The 20,622-nt window shown below is 37.8% G+C and overlaps 3 protein-coding genes and 1 long non-coding RNA gene across 7 annotated transcripts; 1 reads left to right on the top strand and 3 right to left on the bottom strand.

Moving 5' to 3' along the window:
• Window positions 1–521: 521 nt before the first annotated feature.
• Window positions 522–4,392, bottom strand: LOC132908885 (keratin, type II cytoskeletal 1-like). The gene is made up of 2 exons (XM_060963295.1): window positions 2,511–4,392; window positions 522–1,549 (listed from the first exon to the last, which is right to left on the bottom strand). The coding sequence occupies exons 1-2, from the start codon at window positions 3,157–3,159 to the stop codon at window positions 594–596; spliced, it is 1,605 nt and encodes a 534-aa protein (XP_060819278.1). The 5' UTR covers window positions 3,160–4,392; the 3' UTR covers window positions 522–593.
• A 64-nt stretch (window positions 4,393–4,456) lies between these two features.
• LOC132908895 (uncharacterized) lies at window positions 4,457–4,918 on the bottom strand. The gene is made up of 2 exons (XR_009658450.1): window positions 4,696–4,918; window positions 4,457–4,608 (listed from the first exon to the last, which is right to left on the bottom strand). It is a non-coding gene; the product is annotated as an uncharacterized LOC132908895 (long non-coding RNA).
• Window positions 4,919–6,926: 2,008 nt separating this feature from the next.
• Window positions 6,927–15,662, top strand: LOC132908492 (uncharacterized). 4 transcript variants are annotated; one of them, XM_060962509.1, is made up of 3 exons: window positions 6,927–7,664; window positions 9,736–9,875; window positions 10,036–15,662. In XM_060962509.1, exon 3 carries the CDS (start codon window positions 10,137–10,139, stop codon window positions 13,938–13,940), a length of 3,804 nt encoding a protein of 1,267 aa, XP_060818492.1. In that variant the 5' UTR covers window positions 6,927–7,664; window positions 9,736–9,875; window positions 10,036–10,136; the 3' UTR covers window positions 13,941–15,662. The 4 variants fall into 4 exon arrangements, with proteins under 4 accessions (XP_060818492.1, XP_060818493.1, XP_060818494.1 ...); XM_060962510.1 differs by lacking the exon at window positions 9,736–9,875; XM_060962511.1 differs by lacking the exon at window positions 6,927–7,664 and having other exon boundaries at window positions 8,395–9,875.
• Window positions 15,663–17,129: 1,467 nt separating this feature from the next.
• On the bottom strand, window positions 17,130–18,606 carry LOC132908798 (uncharacterized). The gene is made up of 5 exons (XM_060963133.1): window positions 18,259–18,606; window positions 18,017–18,152; window positions 17,796–17,945; window positions 17,557–17,708; window positions 17,130–17,442 (listed from the first exon to the last, which is right to left on the bottom strand). Exons 1-5 carry the CDS (start codon window positions 18,339–18,341, stop codon window positions 17,253–17,255), a joined length of 711 nt encoding a protein of 236 aa, XP_060819116.1. The 5' UTR covers window positions 18,342–18,606; the 3' UTR covers window positions 17,130–17,252.
• Between the last annotated feature and the right edge of the window lie 2,016 nt (window positions 18,607–20,622).

Genomic DNA, 20,622 nt, shown 5'->3' with positions numbered 1-20,622 from the left:
TATCTAAAAGGAACCTGTTTTTGCGGAAGTTAAGTTATTCTTTTGTATGTTCGATCCATTCTTAAATCAATTAATGAAACAAAAAAGCCATAACTTCAAGGATGTTTCGTGGAAGAATGCACCGGTTGGTTAAGGAGCATAACCAATTTGACCTGTGTGTCATAACCGGTTCGATAAGAATGATGAGAATAATAATAATGGTAGTAGTAACAATAGTAGTGCAAAGTAATAGTGCGATAGCAGCAACAGTAGCTGTAGCAGTAACAGTAGCAGTAATAGTAGTAATTGTAGTAACAGTAGAAGTAGTGATAAGAGCAGTAGTGACTGTAGTAATAGTTATAGAGCAGTAATAAGCTATGGTAGTGATTACTTTGACTAGAAATAAAAAAGCACATCGACCGTGTTTCTTTTATTCCGCGGACTTCGCTAGACACTGTTTCTGAAATCAATCGACGAAGTCGACGAATTAGAAAAAAACTGTGACTTCGATATTAGCAGTGAAAATAATTGTTTGGGACAGGTACTGAAAAAATACCATTGTTTATTTTCTATTAATAAAATTACGATTCTTACATTTTAAAATGTAAATTATATTAACCGAAAAAGGCATTGTTGCTGGAGCCCTCTGTCGTGCAATTGTGAAGTAACGATGCAGGGTGGTTAGACATGTTAACGGTTTGTCCTCCCCCTAATTCACCTCCAACGGATCCAGCAGCAATATCGCCGTTACCAGCAGCACCACCACCACCACTACCAACACCACCACCACCACCACCAACACCACCACCAACACTACCACCACTGCTGCTATCATTTGTATCGGCAACTGCAACGGGTGCGGCGAGACCAACGTCGCCTCCTAGTCCGACTTCGATTCCAGCTGTTCCGCTAGTACTTCTTGTTCTCGGAGGCTTTACGTCTTGTGAAACTTCGTACGTTTGATTCTGTTGATTTTGCGAATTGATTTCATTGTAAACGAGTTCTTGAATCTTCAATCTAATAAACATTTGTCTATCGAGCGGTAGACTTTTGAGAGGATTTCGAACACTCATCAAAAAATGATAAGTATCGTCTCCTTCTTCTTCTTGCGAGAGCCTTAGTCTCTTTTGTAGAGATTCGAATCTTTTTCGGTCGACTTCCGAATAATTGTTCTCTATCGCTTCCATCAAACTTCTTTTCCTACCGATCTTACTCATCTTAGGCGGTGGCATAACTTGATGAAGACCATCGTCGTTAGAGAGTAAAGATTGACAAGAATCACCGTCTAAATCGTCAAATTGAGTTTCCTCGTGTCCTTCTAAAATATCGATCTGAGGTTCGATTTGCGTTTCTTCTGGCGACGATCGAAGGGCTGCCGAGCAATTTTGCGAAAGAGTGCACCCGATTACTCTTGAATTCATTTGATCTCGCAGGAAGAACAGGCTCTTGAACCAAACCCATTTTGAGTCATGTTCATTAGCGCCACCATCGCATTTTCCTCTATAAGTTTTCTTTAATTCGTTGCGGAAATTGTCTCGTAAGTGCTTCCACTTTGATTTTGCGACGTCCGCTGGAAATGAAGATTCTCCGTTAATTCTTTTGTTACGATAACAAATTTTTCGAAACTTTCCTACGTGAATAATGCGTATTCGCATGGCTTTGTTACGACAATTGATAAAATTAAAAATTTATGAAAAATAAATGGCCAAGAAAACATTGCTTCGTCGAGTATAAAATTTTGTAGCGCTCCAAACATTTAATCGTTTGCCCACGAATCCAATGGATTCGAATTACCGCGACCTCAGACGGAATATTGTGTAAACAGTAATTAAAATCATGCTTACTATTAATATTACCACAAATTGTAGGCGTCGACTGTAATTAAAAAATTATAGAAATGGCGATGCAATAACGATCGACCGTATGCGCTCTTAGAAAGTAGCCCGTTTTCCAGCAAATAAATTTAATATGCTCAGATTGTAATTGATCTCGACACGACTGTATCGTGTACACGTACGTATACACACAAGTTGATCGAGTCGTTCGTTCAGTTATTCGATAGCTTGATCGACGAATGAAAAGGACACACGCATACACAATACACAATCGTGGGAACGTGGTAGTGGGGAAGGGAATGGTACAAGTAGAAACGGTTGAAAATGTGACGGTAGAAGGGAAAGAAAAAGTGGAAGGGATGCGATCAAAAGAGGAAGAGAGAGAGAGAGAGAGATTGAGAGGGAGGAAGGGAAGAGAGAGAGAGATTGAGAGGGAGTAAGGGAAGAGAGAGAGAGAGATTGAGAGGGAGTAAGGGAAGAGAGAGAAAGAGAGAGATATTGAGAGGGAGTAAGGAAAGAGTGAGAGATTGAGAGGGAGTAAGGGAAGAGAGGGAGTAAGGGAAGAGAGAGAGAAAGATAGAGAGGCAGTAAGGGAGGCGTACAACGACGCAGGCGCAAATAGAAGAGGCAGAAAGAAGAGAGAAGAGGGAAATGGGAAGTGGAAAGAGGAGAGAGAAGAGCGAGGCGTATACTCACTGGAGACCTCGCAAGCCCTCGCGATCTCTCGCCACATCTTTAGAATGACATCGCGATTGTGATAGTTGACGTTCTTCTGGTCCCAGATCGCGGGCCTAGCGTGCACCTCAGTGATCAGTCTCTGGAGATCCATCGTCATCGCGTTCCTACGCGCGTTCGCGTTGCATCTCCTGGACGATCGCTTACTAGCAGCTCGACGGTTGAGAAGCGTGTTGCCGGAGCTGAGTGAGGATGCAGCCGCGCGCGAGCCGCTTCCTCCTCTAGTTACGTTTCGTTGAGATTCGTTGGTGTGCGAAAGCCGATTTTTCGGTTGCTTTGTTGTCGATTCCTCGCTGGAAATCACTTGTTCCCCTGGCTGGTGCTGTTCTTCCTTGATCGGTGGGATCGTGTCTACAGTTTCGTTGACGGTGTCTAGTACTTTGCCACCGCCACCGCCACCGCCACCACCACCGACGACGACGAGCTCGTCCTCGTCGTCGACGTTACTGTTTCGTCGCTGTTGTCGTCTCCTCTTCTTCCTTTTACGCCTGGCGATACGAGGACTGCCGGCCGAGGAGGAACTCGTGAAGCCGAGCCGAGCGGAGGATCGCAGGCGAGACGAATCCAGGGCTTTTTCCTCCTCGACTCGTGCACGCGTGCCGCCGTCCATACACGGCCGGTACACGCGCGCGTCCAGCCGGGAAGACGCGCACTCGCCTCAACAAACGAGTTCGATACGCGAGATGCTCTTCGGCGAAAGAAAGTCAATTACTGTACGCGCGCACGTTCTCGGCCGTACTCGCTCGCGATACGCCGCCGATCCGCCTGGTTGCTTATCCGCTCGCTAGCCAGCGCCGAGAACCCAAGTCCGAACCTTCCTTCGCTTTTGCCTACGATTTCAGCTTCGGCTTCGGTCTCGCTCGAGTTTTCGCTCGGCTCCGCTCGGTTCCGCTCGGTCCGACTCGGTTCCGCTTCGCGCGCCACCGCTCGTCACCGCTTGTCACCGCTTGCGATCTCTGCTCGACAACGCTGCTCGTCTATCTCCCAGAATTCTTTACAACTATTTTCCTACCAGACCTCTCCTCTCCTCTCCTTTCCGCTTCGCTCCTCTCCGCTTCTCTCCTCTCCTCGCCGCTCCAGTTTCTTTCCTTTTCTTTCCTTTGTTCCTTTATTTTCCTAACTACTATCGTCTCGTTTTCTATTATTACTCGATCTTTTAACTTCAGCCTCAAATCCTAATATGCATTTAGTACTCGAATTCGAACTTTGCCCTGTTCTGTCCTGTCTCCTTGGCACTCGCGAATTCACCGAGATTCCTGTTTCATCTATAAAATTTTCCGTACCAATTTCCCATCGGATCCTTCTTCCCTTCGCTGATTCGGAAATAATCATACGTTATACGAATGTGTTTCTGCGTTCGTTAACACGTTGCATTTCAATTGATTTTATCGTTTGCTCTTTAGATTATACATTCTCCTAATAAGATCATGTATCTAAGAAACCGAAGGAATTTTCGTTAATACATGGATCGTTATATTACAGCTATACAAGTATGATTCGTTTTCCGATTGATGTTAGTCCAAAAAGGTATTTGACAATTGTTTTAATGCGTGTGTTTGTCACCAAATAAGCGTCTTGCGCTCTCGGTTCGGTATTTGTCGGCACGGATCGTCCCGGCTCGGCTCGATTCGGCCCGACTCGGACTCACTGCGCCGCGATACAACGCGATACGATGCGATGCGACGTTCACGTTCGCCTTTTGGCCTCTTGCTCATCGGTAACGCCTGCCGCTTGCGACTCCTGCCATCGCCATGAACTCTGTCGTAATCGCATTGCACGGCATCGTTTGGCTCGGCGTTGCTCGTCGTTACTTGATTCGATTTATTTAATTCATTTGGCTCGACTCGACTTTATTCACTTTTAAAACGATGGAAAGTTGTGCTAACGCAAAAACAAATGAGAATTACTCGATTTTAACGATGTTGGCCATAGTGAGGAAAACTTTATAGTTGTTCATATCGAATGCAATGATTATTCGCATCTCCGTATCCCTGAGACGACCATGAACTTCTCCATTCTTCGTGATCAACAAGTCTTTAATAAGATACTCGTAATTGGCCTAAAAAGTTGAAGATGTTTTTGTTCTGTAACTTGCCAGAAAATATCGGGTTATGGTTGTGCCGTTTTGATCGGTATATTTCCTTACGTCAAGAACGTCAAACGCTAAAGTAGCATCCAAAGTGAGACTTTTATCTTGGTAAGATATAATAATATCGTTTGCCCGTCTTACGTTCGATAGTCCTTGAAGCCAGCCTTTCGATAAATTCAGAGTTCTGTCGTGAATTATTAATCCTGACTATAATAAGAGTAAAAGAATGATCCATGTTCAAATTCGAAGGATTTCGGTCAAGTTGATGGTATAAATACCAGTTTTTTTTTTCGACAAAGTTCACAAAGCTAGCAGTAAATAAAATAGACCAAGAATCGATGCAGTCGAATGACCAATTGTCAACAATCTGACTCCCAATCATCAATTTTATTGAGTTATCTAAAGATTTATCGAATTACATTAACATTACAACCTTCATTCAAAAATTTGATCGAGCAACGGTATAGATTATTGCAACGAATACGTTGATGAATTACACAGAATTTGGACTAAAAGGGATTTAAAATTGTCGTCGGCCGTATATCTTTTAAGTTTGAATTATCCTCGTGAAATTTCTTGCTTATCCTTGAGGTATTCTCGAATGTACGTCGCTGCTCGCTCGTTCTTCGATGTCTTCGACCAACTTATTTTTCGCAAAGTGCGTCACGGCGATGTTGATAGACGTCGTTAAACGATCCACCAAAGTACTCTTACTTTTCTCACGAAAAATTCTACTTGACCCGAAAGACGAAATTACTAGATATAGTATCCATCTTCGACGCTCGTGATAAATTCAAAACACGATCTTTTCGTCTTTTCCTTATCGGAAAAATAGCAGTTGATAACACGAAGATCAATGGCAATGTTAACGCTGACCGAATTTGTCTTTACAAATATCTGCCCACGCTGTTGAATAAAGAGTAGTTGCTGGAAATAATGGAATATTGCTTGAGACATCGTTGTTTTATCCGATCGAGAAGAATGTTGTTATTAACTATGATTATAAAAATGTCAAACGTAACGTTCGCATCGATACTGAACATTTCATCTTTGTATACGACGGTAATGGTAGCAGCACGTTCTATTTTTTATAAGTCGTGTAATATACCCGAAGAAAAGGAATAGGCTATGTCGATGTAGACGGTAAAGGGAAATAGAGAATACTTGGAAAGGAAGGACAAATCTTTTCAATTGATTTCGAATGTATTCCGTCCTTCTTTTTCTCCGTTTTCTCCATTCTTGTCCTCTTTTTAGGTTATAAATTCGATTATCGACAATTGTTTGTATAGATTCGCGAACGCTTCAAGACGAGAAGGAAGATCGTATTACTTTCAGTTTCGTAGAAGAAAGCGAATCGGTTGCCTGTTTCGAGAGCGAGTCAACCAGGAAGCGAGGTAGGTATATATGTACCTCGGATGACTTTCAGTTTCAGTGTTTGCTGCGTTCCTGTGCACAACGTATATTACAAAAAAATATTGCAGGTGTCACGTCCCGCGACCCGCGCGATCCGTGGCGCGAAAGTAAAATTCATAAATTCTTTTAAACCGAGATAATTAAAAAGTTTATTCGAAACCGTGTTTACAATATTTGAAGTGGAAGGCAGTTAAAACCGCTAAAAGCTATATCTTGCGAAAACTCAATTAACCACGTTTATATATTATGTTTTTATAACGATATTATGATGATTTAAATTGTAAACAATGTCAGCAGTTGACATTGTTGGGGATCTTCCCACATATTTTCAAAAGAAAGACTCTGACTTTCTTTCATCTCCGACGGATATAAATGTAGCGACTCAGAGAAGTCAGCAGTATTTTGAGTTTGAGTTTGAGTTTGAGAATATTTACCGTTTGGTTATCGAGCAAATTAATTAGCGTTCGTCTATCGAAGTGTCAGTTATCATTTATCTATGAAAGAATTAGTTATCATTTGTCTACTAAAGAATCATCACCTGTCAACCGAAGAATTTTATATCCGCCATTCAATTGTCAATATCGAAATTGAGTAAGATTTCAAAAAAACATTTCATATTGATAATCTACTCTCGAACAACTTTAATGCTCTCCCGTGGCAGTATTGCCGCACATAGCAGGTTAGCCGAAAGTGGAGCTTATCGCCAGTCGCATTAAACGTCAGTTGACGCTACCTTCTCGTCGGCTATTAAATAGAACGTTACAGCAGGCATAGTTGAAAAATAAAATTACGGATTGTGTTTGATTAAGATTGGTGTTAATAGACTGCCCGTCGTTGTGTCAACGTGATATCCGTTCTTCGATGCTTCGTATTTCAAAAATCTATGAAACCTATATAATCACGTTTACTTAATACGTCCTACGAGCGGCACATCTCTGACTATGAATCGAAAGAAGATTATCACAGAGCGTCTAACGAAGAAGATGGCATTACTCTTTCTTTATGATTAAAACTCTTTAACTGTCTGTCTCTGTCTGTCTTTCTTCCTGCCCCTCCCCTCGCGGTGTTAAAATATGGTGTCATTCCGATAACGTTCTTGTTACTTTCCAACATTGCAAATCGAATACTATTTACGAGTAAAGGAGACTCTTGAATGATCGATGAGATATGTAAATCGACGTTTGAAGAAATAAATAGGGAGCTAGTTGTTGATGACCAGTTCAACCGGTATAATGTTCGCCCGCTACCGGGCTCCAAGGCCGGGCATCTTTAGACAATGGGCATGTACATTCCAAAGAAATGGGCGTGATCAAGATAACATATGAGTCACAGTATCGAGACGTTTTGCCTGCTAACATACAGTATAACTTGAACGCTCGTACAAGGCAGTTTACATTTTGTTCTTTTTGCGCCAGTAAAGCCAGTTTTTCTTTCATTTCCACACACACACACACACATAATACACATTCTTGCTATCATCGCGATTTCTTCCTTTCCAAGTGTTTCCAACGATCGTTAGTACGAAGTACACGATTAGGATGAGTGTACCGCTCTTGGCGAATTTTTCAAACTTTTCTCTGCGATAATAGAATCATGGACTAGTTCTCCACCAGGTAAGCGAAGGTTTATCGCGCACGATGTCTACGAGCATGTACCTACTAAACTCGACATGATCTAAACTACAAATCGATATTCGACTATTTCATCGATTTTTCAGTCACCTAACTACAGTGCTGGACAAAAGTATTGGCACAGCAAGATTGTTATGATACAAATGCTTATAACTATTAAACAAATTGATTTAAACAAAAAACTTTTTGACGTATTTATTTATTATCTATCCTAGTTTATTACATAACAAGAGCAACAATATAAATAAAATAATACGCAAAATAATAACAAAAATATATTTTTTGAACATTTTATGGGTGGACAAAAGTATTGGCACAGTAGAATATTTACGCTTATAACTAATTACATAATAAACTTCTAATATTTTGTTGGCAGTCCTTTTCTTTTAAGGACTTCCTTTAATCTTCTTAATTATAACACTCGATCAGTGAAACTGGAGACTTCAGTTATTAAACAACAAAAAACCAAGAAAGAGTAATAATGTCTAGAAAAACGAAAGAAACCACAATTGAAGAAAGAAAAATAATATTAAATTTATATAAGATGAATAAATCTTACAACGAAATTGCACAAATCATAAACAGAAGTCGTTTTACTGTGCGTTCAGTCATAAAACGCTTTAAAAGTGAAGAAAATCTAGAGAATCAAATTAGGAGTGGTCGCCCTTCTAAGGTAACAATTCGAGAAAAAAGGAAAATCGTAAATATTGTAAAGAAGGATCCAAAAACTAATTCGACTGAAATTGCTTCGATGTTAAAAGCTGAGTGTGAAAAAGAAGTAAGTACCAAAACTGTACGTAGGGTATTGAAGGATGCCGGTTATTCTGCCCGTGCAGCACGAAGAAAGCCCTACATCAGTAAAATAAACCAAAAGAAAAGAGTGGAATTCGCGAAAGAGTTTGTTACGAAAGATACTGATTTTTGGGAAAAGATCATGTTTTCAGATGAAAGTAAGTTTAATATTTTTAAATCTGACGGCAGAATATTAGTATGGCGAAAACCCAACACAGAGATGGACGAACTGAATCTGCAAGCCACCATGAAACATGGGGGTGGTGGTTTAATGGTGTGGGGATGTATGGCATCATCGGGTGTAGGAGAACTTATATTCATTGATGAGATAATGGATAAATATGTATATTTAAATATACTCAAGCAAAATCTTTTGAAAAGTACTCAAAAATTAAACCTCCCCAGGGATTTCTATTTTCAGCAGGATCGAGATCCTAAACATATGGCGTATATTGTTCGTCAGTGGATAATATATAATACTGCCCACACATTAAACACACCACCTCAAAGTCCCGATATGAATCCCATTGAGCACGTGTGGAACGAATTGGAAAAAAGAATTAGGAAACATAATATCACAAGCAAGTCTGAACTGAAGAAAGTTCTTCTGCAGGAATGGAGCAATATTGTACCTGAATTCACTAAAAAATTAGTCCACTCGATGCCCAGAAGATTAAAGGAAGTCCTTAAAAGAAAAGGACTGCCAACAAAATATTAGAAGTTTATTATGTAATTAGTTATAAGCGTAAATATTCTACTGTGCCAATAGTTTTGTCCACCCATAAAATGTTCAAAAAATATATTTTTGTTATTATTTTGCGTATTATTTTATTTATATTGTTGCTCTTGTTATGTAATAAACTAGAATAGATAATAAATAAATACGTCAAAAAGTTTTTTGTTTAAATCAATTTGTTTAGTAGTTATAAGCATTTCTATCATAACAATCATGCTGTGCCAATACTTTTGTCCAGCACTGTATATTTAAAACATAATGGAACCTAATCGATAATTATTTACAGAGCTGCTGCTATTTTGGACTTCGATGACTTTTTCATGTATTGTATTCCCATGCTGTGTGTAATGTAAGTTTTAGTTTGGTTTTAGTTTGTCAGATAGTTGCAAAAATCTGTCTGTACCACACAGTGAATTCTGCCTACAGTCGTGCATCCGTGACAGCGTATGCGTTGATATTGGTTTGCAGCCGCCATATCGCAGCCTGATATTCAACTCGGATCTATTTCTTGTCTTTTGTTTATAGTTCATACAGATTCGATATGGCTGACAGTGATATTGGCAATTACAACGGAAAATGTTGACCTTTACAACATATTGAAAAATCATTGAAATCCAGGATGGCAGCTACTCTTTAAATATATAATTACTACCTTACTTAACAATGTAATGCAAAATAGCAAGTATATACGCGTTAAATTCACACATATATCACAAAGTTTAATCAAAGCTATAAGATGTTAGTTTTCCTCAAAACTTAATTCGCAAAGATTGTATCTAGGTATAATTAAATTAGCAAACGAGTGTTGCGTCCTTTTGTTTCCAGATCTAGCAAGAGCATTTAAAGGACGTGGAATTCTCGGGAGATACTGCTCTATTTTTTATTTATTCCTATATCATTAATATTTATTATTATTCTTATGGACAATGCAAGAACTGCCAAATGAGCCACATGAGCATAATACGGACCAAGCAAACCAGCAGCCACAGCCACAACTTTCTACACAAGTAGATAGCGATAGTATTCCTGTGGATCCTGTCAAAAAGGAGGCATATGATCGCCTAGAAGTATTTGTAAAGGCATTTGCCAAGGAATTTACAAATACATTATCGAACTACGAAAATGAGATAAGTGTATCATCAAAAACTAATGAAACACCGAAAAAAGAAATGGAGAAAACATCAGTACAACTTATAGGGCAGGTTAATCAATTGGCATCATATGTAGCAAGTTCATCCATTAGAGCTTCAAAATATTTTATTAAGAGATGTCATAAAAAAAAAGCCAAGAGAGTTGTTGACGTGTTTGAAGGTATGGGAAAAGACGAATTAGAAAATATGTTGGCAGAAGCTGCTGGTAAGATTTTTTACAAATATCAAATTTTGTTTATTATGATCACTGATACTGACGGCTATTGGACAAGAGGAATGCAAAAGGTAGCAGCAGAGGCCAGTAGAAGAGCAATAAATCATATTAATCAGTATAAAGAGAATAATCCAAATATGAATATCTCTGTTGACTTAATAACTAATGGTGCAATGATAGGTGAAGATATACAAAGTTTTATGATGAAAAATATTTCAAAAGCTTCTGAAAGTCTTAAAAGTGGACGTACAATTAAAATATCTGATCAAAAATGCAAAACTTCAGAAGTGTACAAAAATCGAGTAAAAACGGGTGTTGATACTGCTGGTAAATACTATAGTAAAAAAGGCAATGGTAGCAATTCAACGAAGTCAGAGGACACATCAGGATTGACAGAGATATTAAATGAGGACTGTCAAGAAGTAGTAGAACAACCTGAGGAAGAATCCATTTTATCATTAGAGGAGGTGAAAGAAAAAGTAAAAGAAATATTAAAGTCAATTAAGAATGAATGTTTACAAACAAGAATGATGGAAGCTATAGAACATGTTCGTGAAACGGTTGATATAATTGTTCATAGACCAGAAAATAGTCAGACAAAACAAGGAATTTATCACAAAATGATACATCCAGTAGCGTGGTTCACTGGAAGAGATAACGAGCTACATTATTTACATGATAAATTACAAAGTGAAGGTGGAAAAATGACTGCCGTTACTGGTTTGGGAGGAGTAGGCAAGACTGAACTAGTTAGAAAATATGCTAGGGAATATGCTCAACACTACGATAACAATGTTATATGGATAACATCTGAAACGCAACATGATTTAGCAGAATCGTTTACAACATTAGCAGATGAAAAGTTGAATATACAGATCAGCAAAAATAGAAATGGAAATAACCAAAAAAAACAAATTGATCATATTGTTGAAGAAGTTTATATGTACTTTAGCGAGATGAAAAGTCTTTTTATATTCGACAACGCTGAAGAGTACAAAGTTATTAAACACTTTTTACCAACCTCTTTACCTCCTCATGCTGCAATACCTTACATTTTAATCACTTCTCGTAATCGGAATTGGTATATAGGTGATGAAGGTCAAATACATGTAATGCCATTAAAAGTCTTTACTCAGGAAGAAGCTACAATGTTTATTAAAAATTCCATACAAATAGAAGATGGTTTACAAGAGGGAGACATAGAAGAGTTAACAGAAAGATTACAATACTTTCCACTAGCCTTGAGGCAAGCAGTTGGATATATCAATCAAGAGAACGAAGAGTTCAATGAAAGAGGGAGTGAAAAATTTAAGATAAGTGATTATTTGAAAAAACTTGATGAAAACACAATGGAATTATTTAACAAGGATAATTTCGATATTAGTAACAGATATACTGTAGCAATTGCAAAAACTTGGGTAACTACCTTAGAAAAGATAAAAGAAGATCTAAACCATGGCATGAAAGCTATAGATGTTTTAAATGTCATGGCCTATCTTGCTCCTGACCAGATTCATGCAAGCAAAATGTTTGATAGTGGTAGCGTTAAGCTATGCTATAAATATTCGATGATTGACTCAAAAAAAGGGGGAGTGGCATGTATTCACAGATTAGTACAGGAAGTAATAAGACTAATGTTAAAATACGAAGAAAGAGAAGAGAAAGTTATAAAGAATACTCTAACATTAATAGGAAATAATGGAAATATATCTAAGGAGAATATAAGTCACGTTACTTCTGTTTGGAGCTATGCAAGTGGATATAGCAATTTAATTCATGAATTTTATTTCAATTTTAACTCTATTCCTACTTACAATTATAATAACACTACCCTTTTGCACTTGCTCGCTGAAAATGGCTATGATAAAGCAATTAAGGCTATACTAGACGTGGTAAAACTAATGAAAGAAAGCTATTCAGAATTTAGTGAGATTATTGATGCTACGGATAACTATAACAGAACTCCTTTATATATGGCTGCTGAAAATGGTCACGCAAGTGTTGTTAAACTATTTGTAGATAAGGAAGCAACAATTAATATTCAGTCCACTATTGTTTACAATTCCCTAAGTACAAAAAGGGCTTCAGCCTGGACACCATTACATGTTGCTGCTTTTAACGGCTACTCAGATATCGTTGAAATTCTTATCAATAAGGACGAAGATCTGGTTGATATTGAAGATAGTATTGGCAGAACAGCAGCAGTTTTGGCTGCTTCCAGTGGCCAGATAAATGTTCTTGAAATTCTAGAGCCTAAGCCATATGATGTATATTTATTGCATGCTAAGTTACGTGCTGCTAGAAAAAGTGGCAACTTAGAAGATTTCGAGAAGTTTTTAGAAAGCCTTGAAGAACGTCGACTACGGAAAATAGTAAATAGGAAATTAGGAGAATGGACGCCTTTGCATTTGGCTGCATTTGCTAATTGGCTAGACATTACAAAAATTCTTATACAGCATGGTGCCAAAATTGAGGACGATAAACCTAGCTTCACACCCTTACACTCTGCCTCTTCCAATGGTCATTTAGATATAATAAAATATCTTATAGAAGAGAAAGCAGATCCTAAAGCTATTAACGACGATGGTTGGACATCATTGCATGCTGCTGCTCAAAATGGCCATCTGCATGTTGTAAAATATTTTATAGATGAACGTAAAATTGATGTAGATATTTTTGATAACGCGCGTGCTACACCTTTGCATACAGCTGCTTTTCATGGAAAACTTAATGTTGTCGAATTTCTTTTAACAAGAAACGCAAATATTAGAGCAGTTAATATATTTGGAGCAACACCTTTATTTCTAGCTGCTATAAACTACAACCGTGATGTTCAGGACTTCTTGCTAAGGCAAGATGTAACGTTGGTTAACAATAGCAATGATCAAACACTTATTGGCAGGCTTAACATTTCACTGTTACATGTTGCTGCCGCATATAATGATGAACAAATGATTGAAGATTTGATAAATAAAGGTGTAGACAAGGATATTGGCAAAGATACTTTCCTAACTCCATTATACTTGGCTACATTTTTTGATAGTTTGGAAGCTAGAGAGTATTTAATTACTAGAGGGGCTGCTACTGATACGTCTATAAAGATTTCTTCTATAAAAAAAGTCCTTGAAGAAACAATAGGAAATAGTACTTCGGAATCTTATAATATGCTTAATTATGTTAGCACGTTGTTTAATTTCCTTCCTGATATCGAAGGAATAGCAATAAATATGTTGGAGAGTTTTATTGAATCTAAACGTAAAGAAAATCCCATATTTGGACGGCTAATAGATAGCTTAAAGATATTTATAGAGGAAAGGAAAAATCCAGATTTAGATCTTCCCTTGCATGCAGTACCTTCTACATAAGAAGTTGGCATTAATTCTAAAGATGGTGATGGATAATAGGGGGATTTCGAGTCAGTGGAGTATTTAGCGTAGGTAAGAAGCCTCTTGAAACCTCCCCTGAGGAACCGTATCAGGCATCGGTGTTCGCGGCGGTCCGCCGTTTAATCTAAACACTTCCCCGACATCGAACCGTCGATGACTGGTTTTAATCAGTCGTCAGAAAAACCTCAAGAGGTTGAAATCCGAGATTTCGGTAGCTTTCGTCACATAAAACATTCAAGCAAACGAACTTGGCTGGTTTTTTGTAAGACCATCTATAGCCATCTTCCTACTCTAATAAGCCATAGATAAGAAAATAGATGTTAATATATACTTTTAATTTGCTGTTTTGTATAAGCAATATGTGAAATCGTTGAATAACTGTGTACGATAGTGCTTAGTAAGTTTTATGAGACACCTAAAATGCATACATTACTCATAAAGTTAACTGATAAAGAAACAGTTTTAAAAAATAAGCAAGATGAAATGAATAATGCAAGGCATGTAGGTGTTACGAAAACAGAGCATGAGAAACAAGTTCACAGTAATGTTTTCAATCATATTGTTACGTCCGGTCCAAAGTAAGCACAGAAAGCAAACTAAAAATATACAAAATAATCGTAAAACCAATCTGGACATACGGAATTCCACTATGGGGAACAGCAGCAATGTGCCATATAACCAAAATCGAAACAATGCAAGCCAGAATCCTTAGAACGATAGTAAACGCCCCGTGGTACGTTAGAAACGAGGACATACGGAAAGACCTGGGACTACCAACGGTCAAGGAGGAGATTACCAGACTCGCAAGAAGGTAAAGAGAAAGAATAGAAACACACCCGGACCAGCTGGCAGCGGAAACGAACAACACAACAAACATCGCAAGAAGACTAAAAAGGAAACACCCGATAGACCTCATAAACGATATAACCTTGCAAACCCGAAGATGGCACCCCGCTGGGGGTAGCCACCCACATGCTATATTTTATTTTTATATTTTTTTTTTTTTCCCAATAAATAGGATATAATACCTTACCAAATGTCCTTTAGGACAAATTGTAAAAAAGAAAGAAAAAGAAGAAAAAAAAGACTGTTACGTTCGGTGACTCATCTCACATCTCAATCCACACCAGGGACCAGGCCACTCACATCGCGGGCAAGATGGCAGCCAGATGTCTACACATTCTTACTGGGTACCCTCAATAGGATTTTCATAGTTAAGGTCCTTCAAACCAAAAAATTTCAAGTGTCCTTTACATTTATTGTTTACTACGAGAAGATACGGGTAAGTTGGTTTTTCTCACGTTCCGTATCTTCCGTTAGCAACTTTCTCTCGAGGGTGGCTAAGACCCTTAGCTCCACCAGACTTAGACTCCGCCAAGCTTCTTATTATCCAATCAAAAGCAATGTCTATCGCCCTCACTTTCCTAGCCAAAATTGTCCTTAACGAATCAGCTCATTTCGTGTCCTTAGACACACCCGTCACTAACTTTTCACCGCCGCATGATCGTCACTAAACTTCATTTATTCTCTATCTTTAGAATAGTCAACATCTCTTTATCGAGTTTCTACCCTTAGACCAGTCGCGTACTCAACTTATGCGTACGCACCAGTGTCACTGGCTTCTATACAAAGTCGTTATATTATACAATTGTAAACTTGTCATTTATACGTACTACTTCAGTGTATATTCAATTGTGATTATTACATTCATATTAAAGTTTGATAAAAAAAAAGTTAATAGTTGTGTTATTGCTCAACCTTCTTGTTTTTATAACGCAAGTCTCAAGTTTACGTGACACCCAACGTCGCAGGCAAGATGGCAGCCAGATGTCCACACTTATTGCGTATCCTCAATACTCTTAAAGGCCTACCATAAATCTTGGCATTTTCATAGTTAAGCATTTTCATTCAGATCAAACAAATATCTTTTATTTCAAGTGTTCCTTAAATTTAGCGTCTACTTCGGGACGATACGGGAAAGTTGGTTTTTCTCACATACGGTAACTCCCGCTAGGAACTTTCTCTCGGGGGCGGTTATGATCTTTCCTTGTCCACCAACCTTCTTCTTATCCAATCAGAAACAATGACTATTGTCCTCACTTTCCTAGCCCAAATTGTCATCAACAAATCCAATGGTCTCGTAAGCTAGATACACCCATCGCTAACTTTCCTCCGCCGCAGTGTCACGTAATTTTAAATGACAGAGGATTGGTTCAGCAAACGGTTGGGTTTATTAATAGCTCAGTTAGGTGTCTTTTCCGTGCAGCAGGATTAGAAGAACTGTCTGGACCCGTCTCGTACTATTTAGGAGGAAAGCTCGGTGTGGGTGTTCCCTTTTGAAATAAGAACGCGGATTCGTTGTTCACACTTTTCGGGAGAAAAGTGAGGCTAACGATCCGCGATGCCCATTGGTTATAGTCAATGTTAATGACTAAAATACGAGGAGAAAGTCTCCTGCAAATGTGGCTCACGGGTGTCCTTGTTCTTGGGAAAAACCAGCCGTTTCGCGGGGCACATCTGCTTTCTCCGTAATTAGCAAGAGCGTGCAATAAACCCAAGGACCGTTCAAAGGACCATCAATAAACCGAAAATACTTGTGTGAATAGAAGTTAAGCTGGAAAGATTCGGTTTATGGTGGTTCCTTGGGTTTCTTGCAGGTCGGTGTAACGAGGGGTAGGTCTTGACGCCCAGACCTCGAGGAACCTCGCAAGGATCGCGTATCTGGCGTAATACGTGCCAGGCAGAAATTCAATCCGTGACAGCAGCATCGTCACCGAACTTGACTGGATTCTTAGTTTTAGATCAGTCAACATCTCTGGACTGGTTTTACATCCTTAGATCAGTCAACTTCTCCGGACTGATCTTCTATCCTTAGTTCAGTCACATCTCTCGATCGGATTCTAACTGTAGTTCAATCTCTAGTTAACTTACATCTATACGCACCAACGGAAGTATCTGTGTGTGTAAAGTTGTTGGAATAAAGTGTGAATTGTAACCGATTAACTCAGTGTACATTCGAAATAGAAAAATTGGATGATTTTGTTGGAAATATAAGTTCCCGTTTAACTACTGTCTGGACGGAATGTATCGTTTCAAATTTGAAACTACGAGTGGATATATGCACTGTACTTCATTATGTACGATCGTGATAGCGTTATGATGCACATGTCGAAGAAAGATATAAAATCTCTTTATTATTTTGAATTTTTACATTTGAAGAAGAGAATCACCAAATAATCTTTCATCAAAGTTGTACCAGATGTTACACAATAAACTAGATAAAATCGTAAACTAGATAATTTCGTTTTCCAATAGTGGGTCCGGTTGCGGAATCTTCTCGTTGATTTTATCAACGTATTCTTGCATTACTTTCCAAAACTCTTTGTTCACCATATTTTTTATGCTTTTACGAAATATGGTAGTAATGACTTTGGCCGCAGCATTTACTATCGGATCATTTTGAAAAATGATGTTGAGTTTGCTGAAAACAAAATAAAGATTAATCGATTAGAACTAATTCAATATTCTCTAAAAACTGCGCACCACTTTCAAAACGATGGAAAGTTGTGCTAACGCAAAAACAAATGAGAATTACTCGATTTTAACGATGTTGGCCATAGTGAGGAAAACTTTATAGTTGTTCATATCGAATGCAATGATTATTCGCATCTCCGTATCCCTGAGACGACCATGAACTTCTCCATTCTTCGTGATCAACAAGTCTTTAATAAGATACTCGTAATTGGCCTAAAAAGTTGAAGATGTTTTTGTTCTGTAACTTGCCAGAAAATATCGGGTTATGGTTGTGCCGTTTTGATCGGTATATTCCCTTACGTCAAGAACGTCAAACGCTAAAGTAGCATCCAAAGTGAGACTTTTATCTTGGTAAGATATAATAATATCGTTTGCCCGTCTTACGTTCGATAGTCCTTGAAGCCAGCCTTTCGATAAATTCAGAGTTCTGTCGTGAATTATTAATCCTGACTATAATAAGAGTAAAAGAATGATCCATGTTCAAATTCGAAGGATTTCGGTCAAGTTGCTAGCATAAATACCAGTTTTTCAGATACATCCTCCAATTTCATAGGATCTAATCCTTGCCTCAAAATAAATTTCTGAATCGAGGGTAACATCGCGTCGAACAACTTATTAACCTTAGCCGATACCTTCTCAGACATGATGTCATTTTCCCTGTACCCCAAAAACGTATAAACGATATTTCACATTAAGTACATGTATTACCGAAACCGATATACATGTGTTTATTAACCATAAATATGTAATGGTAAAAACTTACCCGGCATCGAAAAGGTTCGCAAAGGCAGCGCTAAAAAAGATAGCGAGGAGAAATAGGAAACCTAGTCGGATTTGAAAATCCATGATGAATCGAGGCAGTCGACCGATCGATTGTCAACAATCTGACTACCGTTCATCAATTTTATCTATTTTTATTGAATTATCTAATGGCTTATCGAATTATATCGACATTATGACCTTCGTTCAAAAAGTGGATCGAGCAACGATATAGATTATTGCAACGAATACGTTGATAACGCGAGAATTGGATAGATACAATGGTCGGCTGCTTACCTTTTGAGTTTAAGTTATCATCATAAGGGTAAGATTTGCTTATCCATCAAGTATCCTCGAATGTACGTCGCTACTCTTTAATATTTTCGACCAACGTATCTTTCACAAAGATCATCACGATAACTTTGCTAATGGATGTCGTTAAACGGTCCATCAAAGCACTCTTACTCCCTCTACGAAAAATTCTGCTCGACCCGGCAGACCAATTTATCCGATGTAGCATTACGTTCGACATTATCATCGTGCTGATAAGTTCAAAAAATGATCTTTTCGTCTTTCGCTTATCAGAAAAGATCCGAAATCTGTATACTTGTTACCGATTATAACTGTAAAGTAAACTTTGAAGTAAACTCACATTCGATAATATGAAAATTAATGGCAATCTTCATGTAATAAAAGATATAACCTAGCAAATTTGAAGATGGCACCCCGCTGGGGGTAGCCACCCACATGTTATATTTATTTTTATTTTATTTTTTTTCACCAATAAGATATAACACTTTACCAAATGTCCTTCAGGACAAATTGTAAAAAAAACCAAAATGAACTAAAAAAAAAAAAAAAAAAAAAAATCTTCATGTAGACCGAATTTAATTTGTCTCTGCAAATATTTCCTCGCGCTGCTGAATAAGAAGTAGTTGATGGAAATAATGGAACATTGCTTAAGACATTGTAAAACACGTTCTTTTATCCGATCGAGAAGAACGTTATTATCAACTATGATTACAAACATGTTGTTACAAACTATGTTACAAACATTACATGTTGTCGAACGTAACATTTGTGTCAATTTTTATCTTTGTATACGGCGGTAATGGCACCAGCATGTTTCATTTTTGATAAGTTGTGCAATAAACCCGAAGAAAAGGAATAAACGATATCGATGTAGACATGTAGAGATAGAGAACGCTAGAAAGAAAATACAAATTTCTTTGATCGATTTCCCATGCGTTTTGTCTTTCTTTTCCTTTTTATTTTTTTTTTTTTTCTCCTTTCTTATCCTCTTTTCAGTTTGCAACTTCGATCATTCAAAATTGTTGTGTAGATTTATGAACGCTTTAAGATGAAAAGGAAGATTAAGTCGCTTTCAGTTTCGTTTCGAAAGCTGACCGACGTCACTAGATAGCCTATCTATTATGATAATGCGATACGTGATCTCCGATTCTTTGTACTTCTAAAATCATTGTAACTGAAATAATCATGTTTACTAAAAACTGTCCCACGATACGAAAGGCGTATCTCTGATTATGAATCAAAGAAAGATGGTCGCAGTGTATCTTACAAAGAACGTAGAATTTCCTTTTATTTGTCATTAAAAGACTCTCTTTCTCTGTTATTCAAAATATGATATTATTTCGATAACGTTGATATTTTCCAAACTGAAAATCGAGCTTTGTTTACGAGTAAAGCAGGCTCAGGTTCGATGATGAGCTATGTAAATCGATATTTGCATATGATCGGATCAATAACGTTACGATCTGTTTGCATTCGTCGTTGACTCGAATCGAGGAACGAAAAAGAATCGAGATGATAATCTTTACTCAATCGGATCAAACTTCGTTATCTGCTAGTTTCTTTTTATCACATTTTTTTTTTTTTTTTTTTTTCACCACAAAAAGACTATTCGATTTTCCGAAACAAGACAGAATCATACTCATTTAGAACTTTTAAGTCGATGCCACGCGAGATCGAATTCTCAGAATGAAACGAGGATGATCACGATTCCATCATGAAGCTATTTTCGATTTCCTTCGAGGCACAAAAGAAGTAGAAGAAGCATTCGCGAAATATCGTAAATATGTAGAAAGCTGAAAGAGGCATCATTTGGGAAGCAAATAAACTGTTGACCAAACTCTTCCTTCTTCGTTTAGTTTTCAAAGTGTAAATATGCAGGTATGTACTTATTTTGCTACCATCATAATGGCTGATCTTGGATCTTGACTTTGTCTTTAGAATCTAGCTTTCGCTTCTATTCGCAGCATAACGAAAAAATGATCAAAATTCTAAACTATATAATTTTAAATAGTAACGACTAATAACATAAATATACCTACGATCTGAAAAATTTGAC

Source organism: Bombus pascuorum, chromosome 7 (assembly GCF_905332965.1).
Source record: "Bombus pascuorum chromosome 7, iyBomPasc1.1, whole genome shotgun sequence".
NCBI lineage: Eukaryota > Metazoa > Arthropoda > Insecta > Hymenoptera > Apidae > Bombus > Bombus pascuorum.
The sequence above is the reverse complement of the archived record's forward strand: the minus strand, read 5'-3'. Positions and strand labels throughout refer to the sequence as shown.

What these genes read in the sequence shown, in the direction of transcription:
- LOC132908885 (XM_060963295.1), bottom strand. Translation starts at nt 3,159, where the DNA reads ATGGACGGCGGCACGCGTGCACGAGTCGAGGAGGAAAAAGCCCTGGAT. An exon ending in GAGGGCTTGCGAGGTCTCCA is followed by an intron (nt 1,550 to 2,510) that starts GTGAGTATACGC and finishes CTTCATTTCCAG; the next exon opens with CGGACGTCGCAAAATCAAAG.
- LOC132908492 (XM_060962510.1), top strand. Translation starts at nt 10,137, where the DNA reads ATGCAAGAACTGCCAAATGAGCCACATGAGCATAATACGGACCAAGCA.
- LOC132908798 (XM_060963133.1), bottom strand. Translation starts at nt 18,341, where the DNA reads ATGGATTTTCAAATCCGACTAGGTTTCCTATTTCTCCTCGCTATCTTT. An exon ending in AGGATGTATCTGAAAAACTG is followed by an intron (nt 17,946 to 18,016) that starts GTATTTATGCTA and finishes CTCTTATTATAG; the next exon opens with TCAGGATTAATAATTCACGA. An exon ending in TAGCGTTTGACGTTCTTGAC is followed by an intron (nt 17,709 to 17,795) that starts GTAAGGGAATAT and finishes TCAACTTTTTAG; the next exon opens with GCCAATTACGAGTATCTTAT.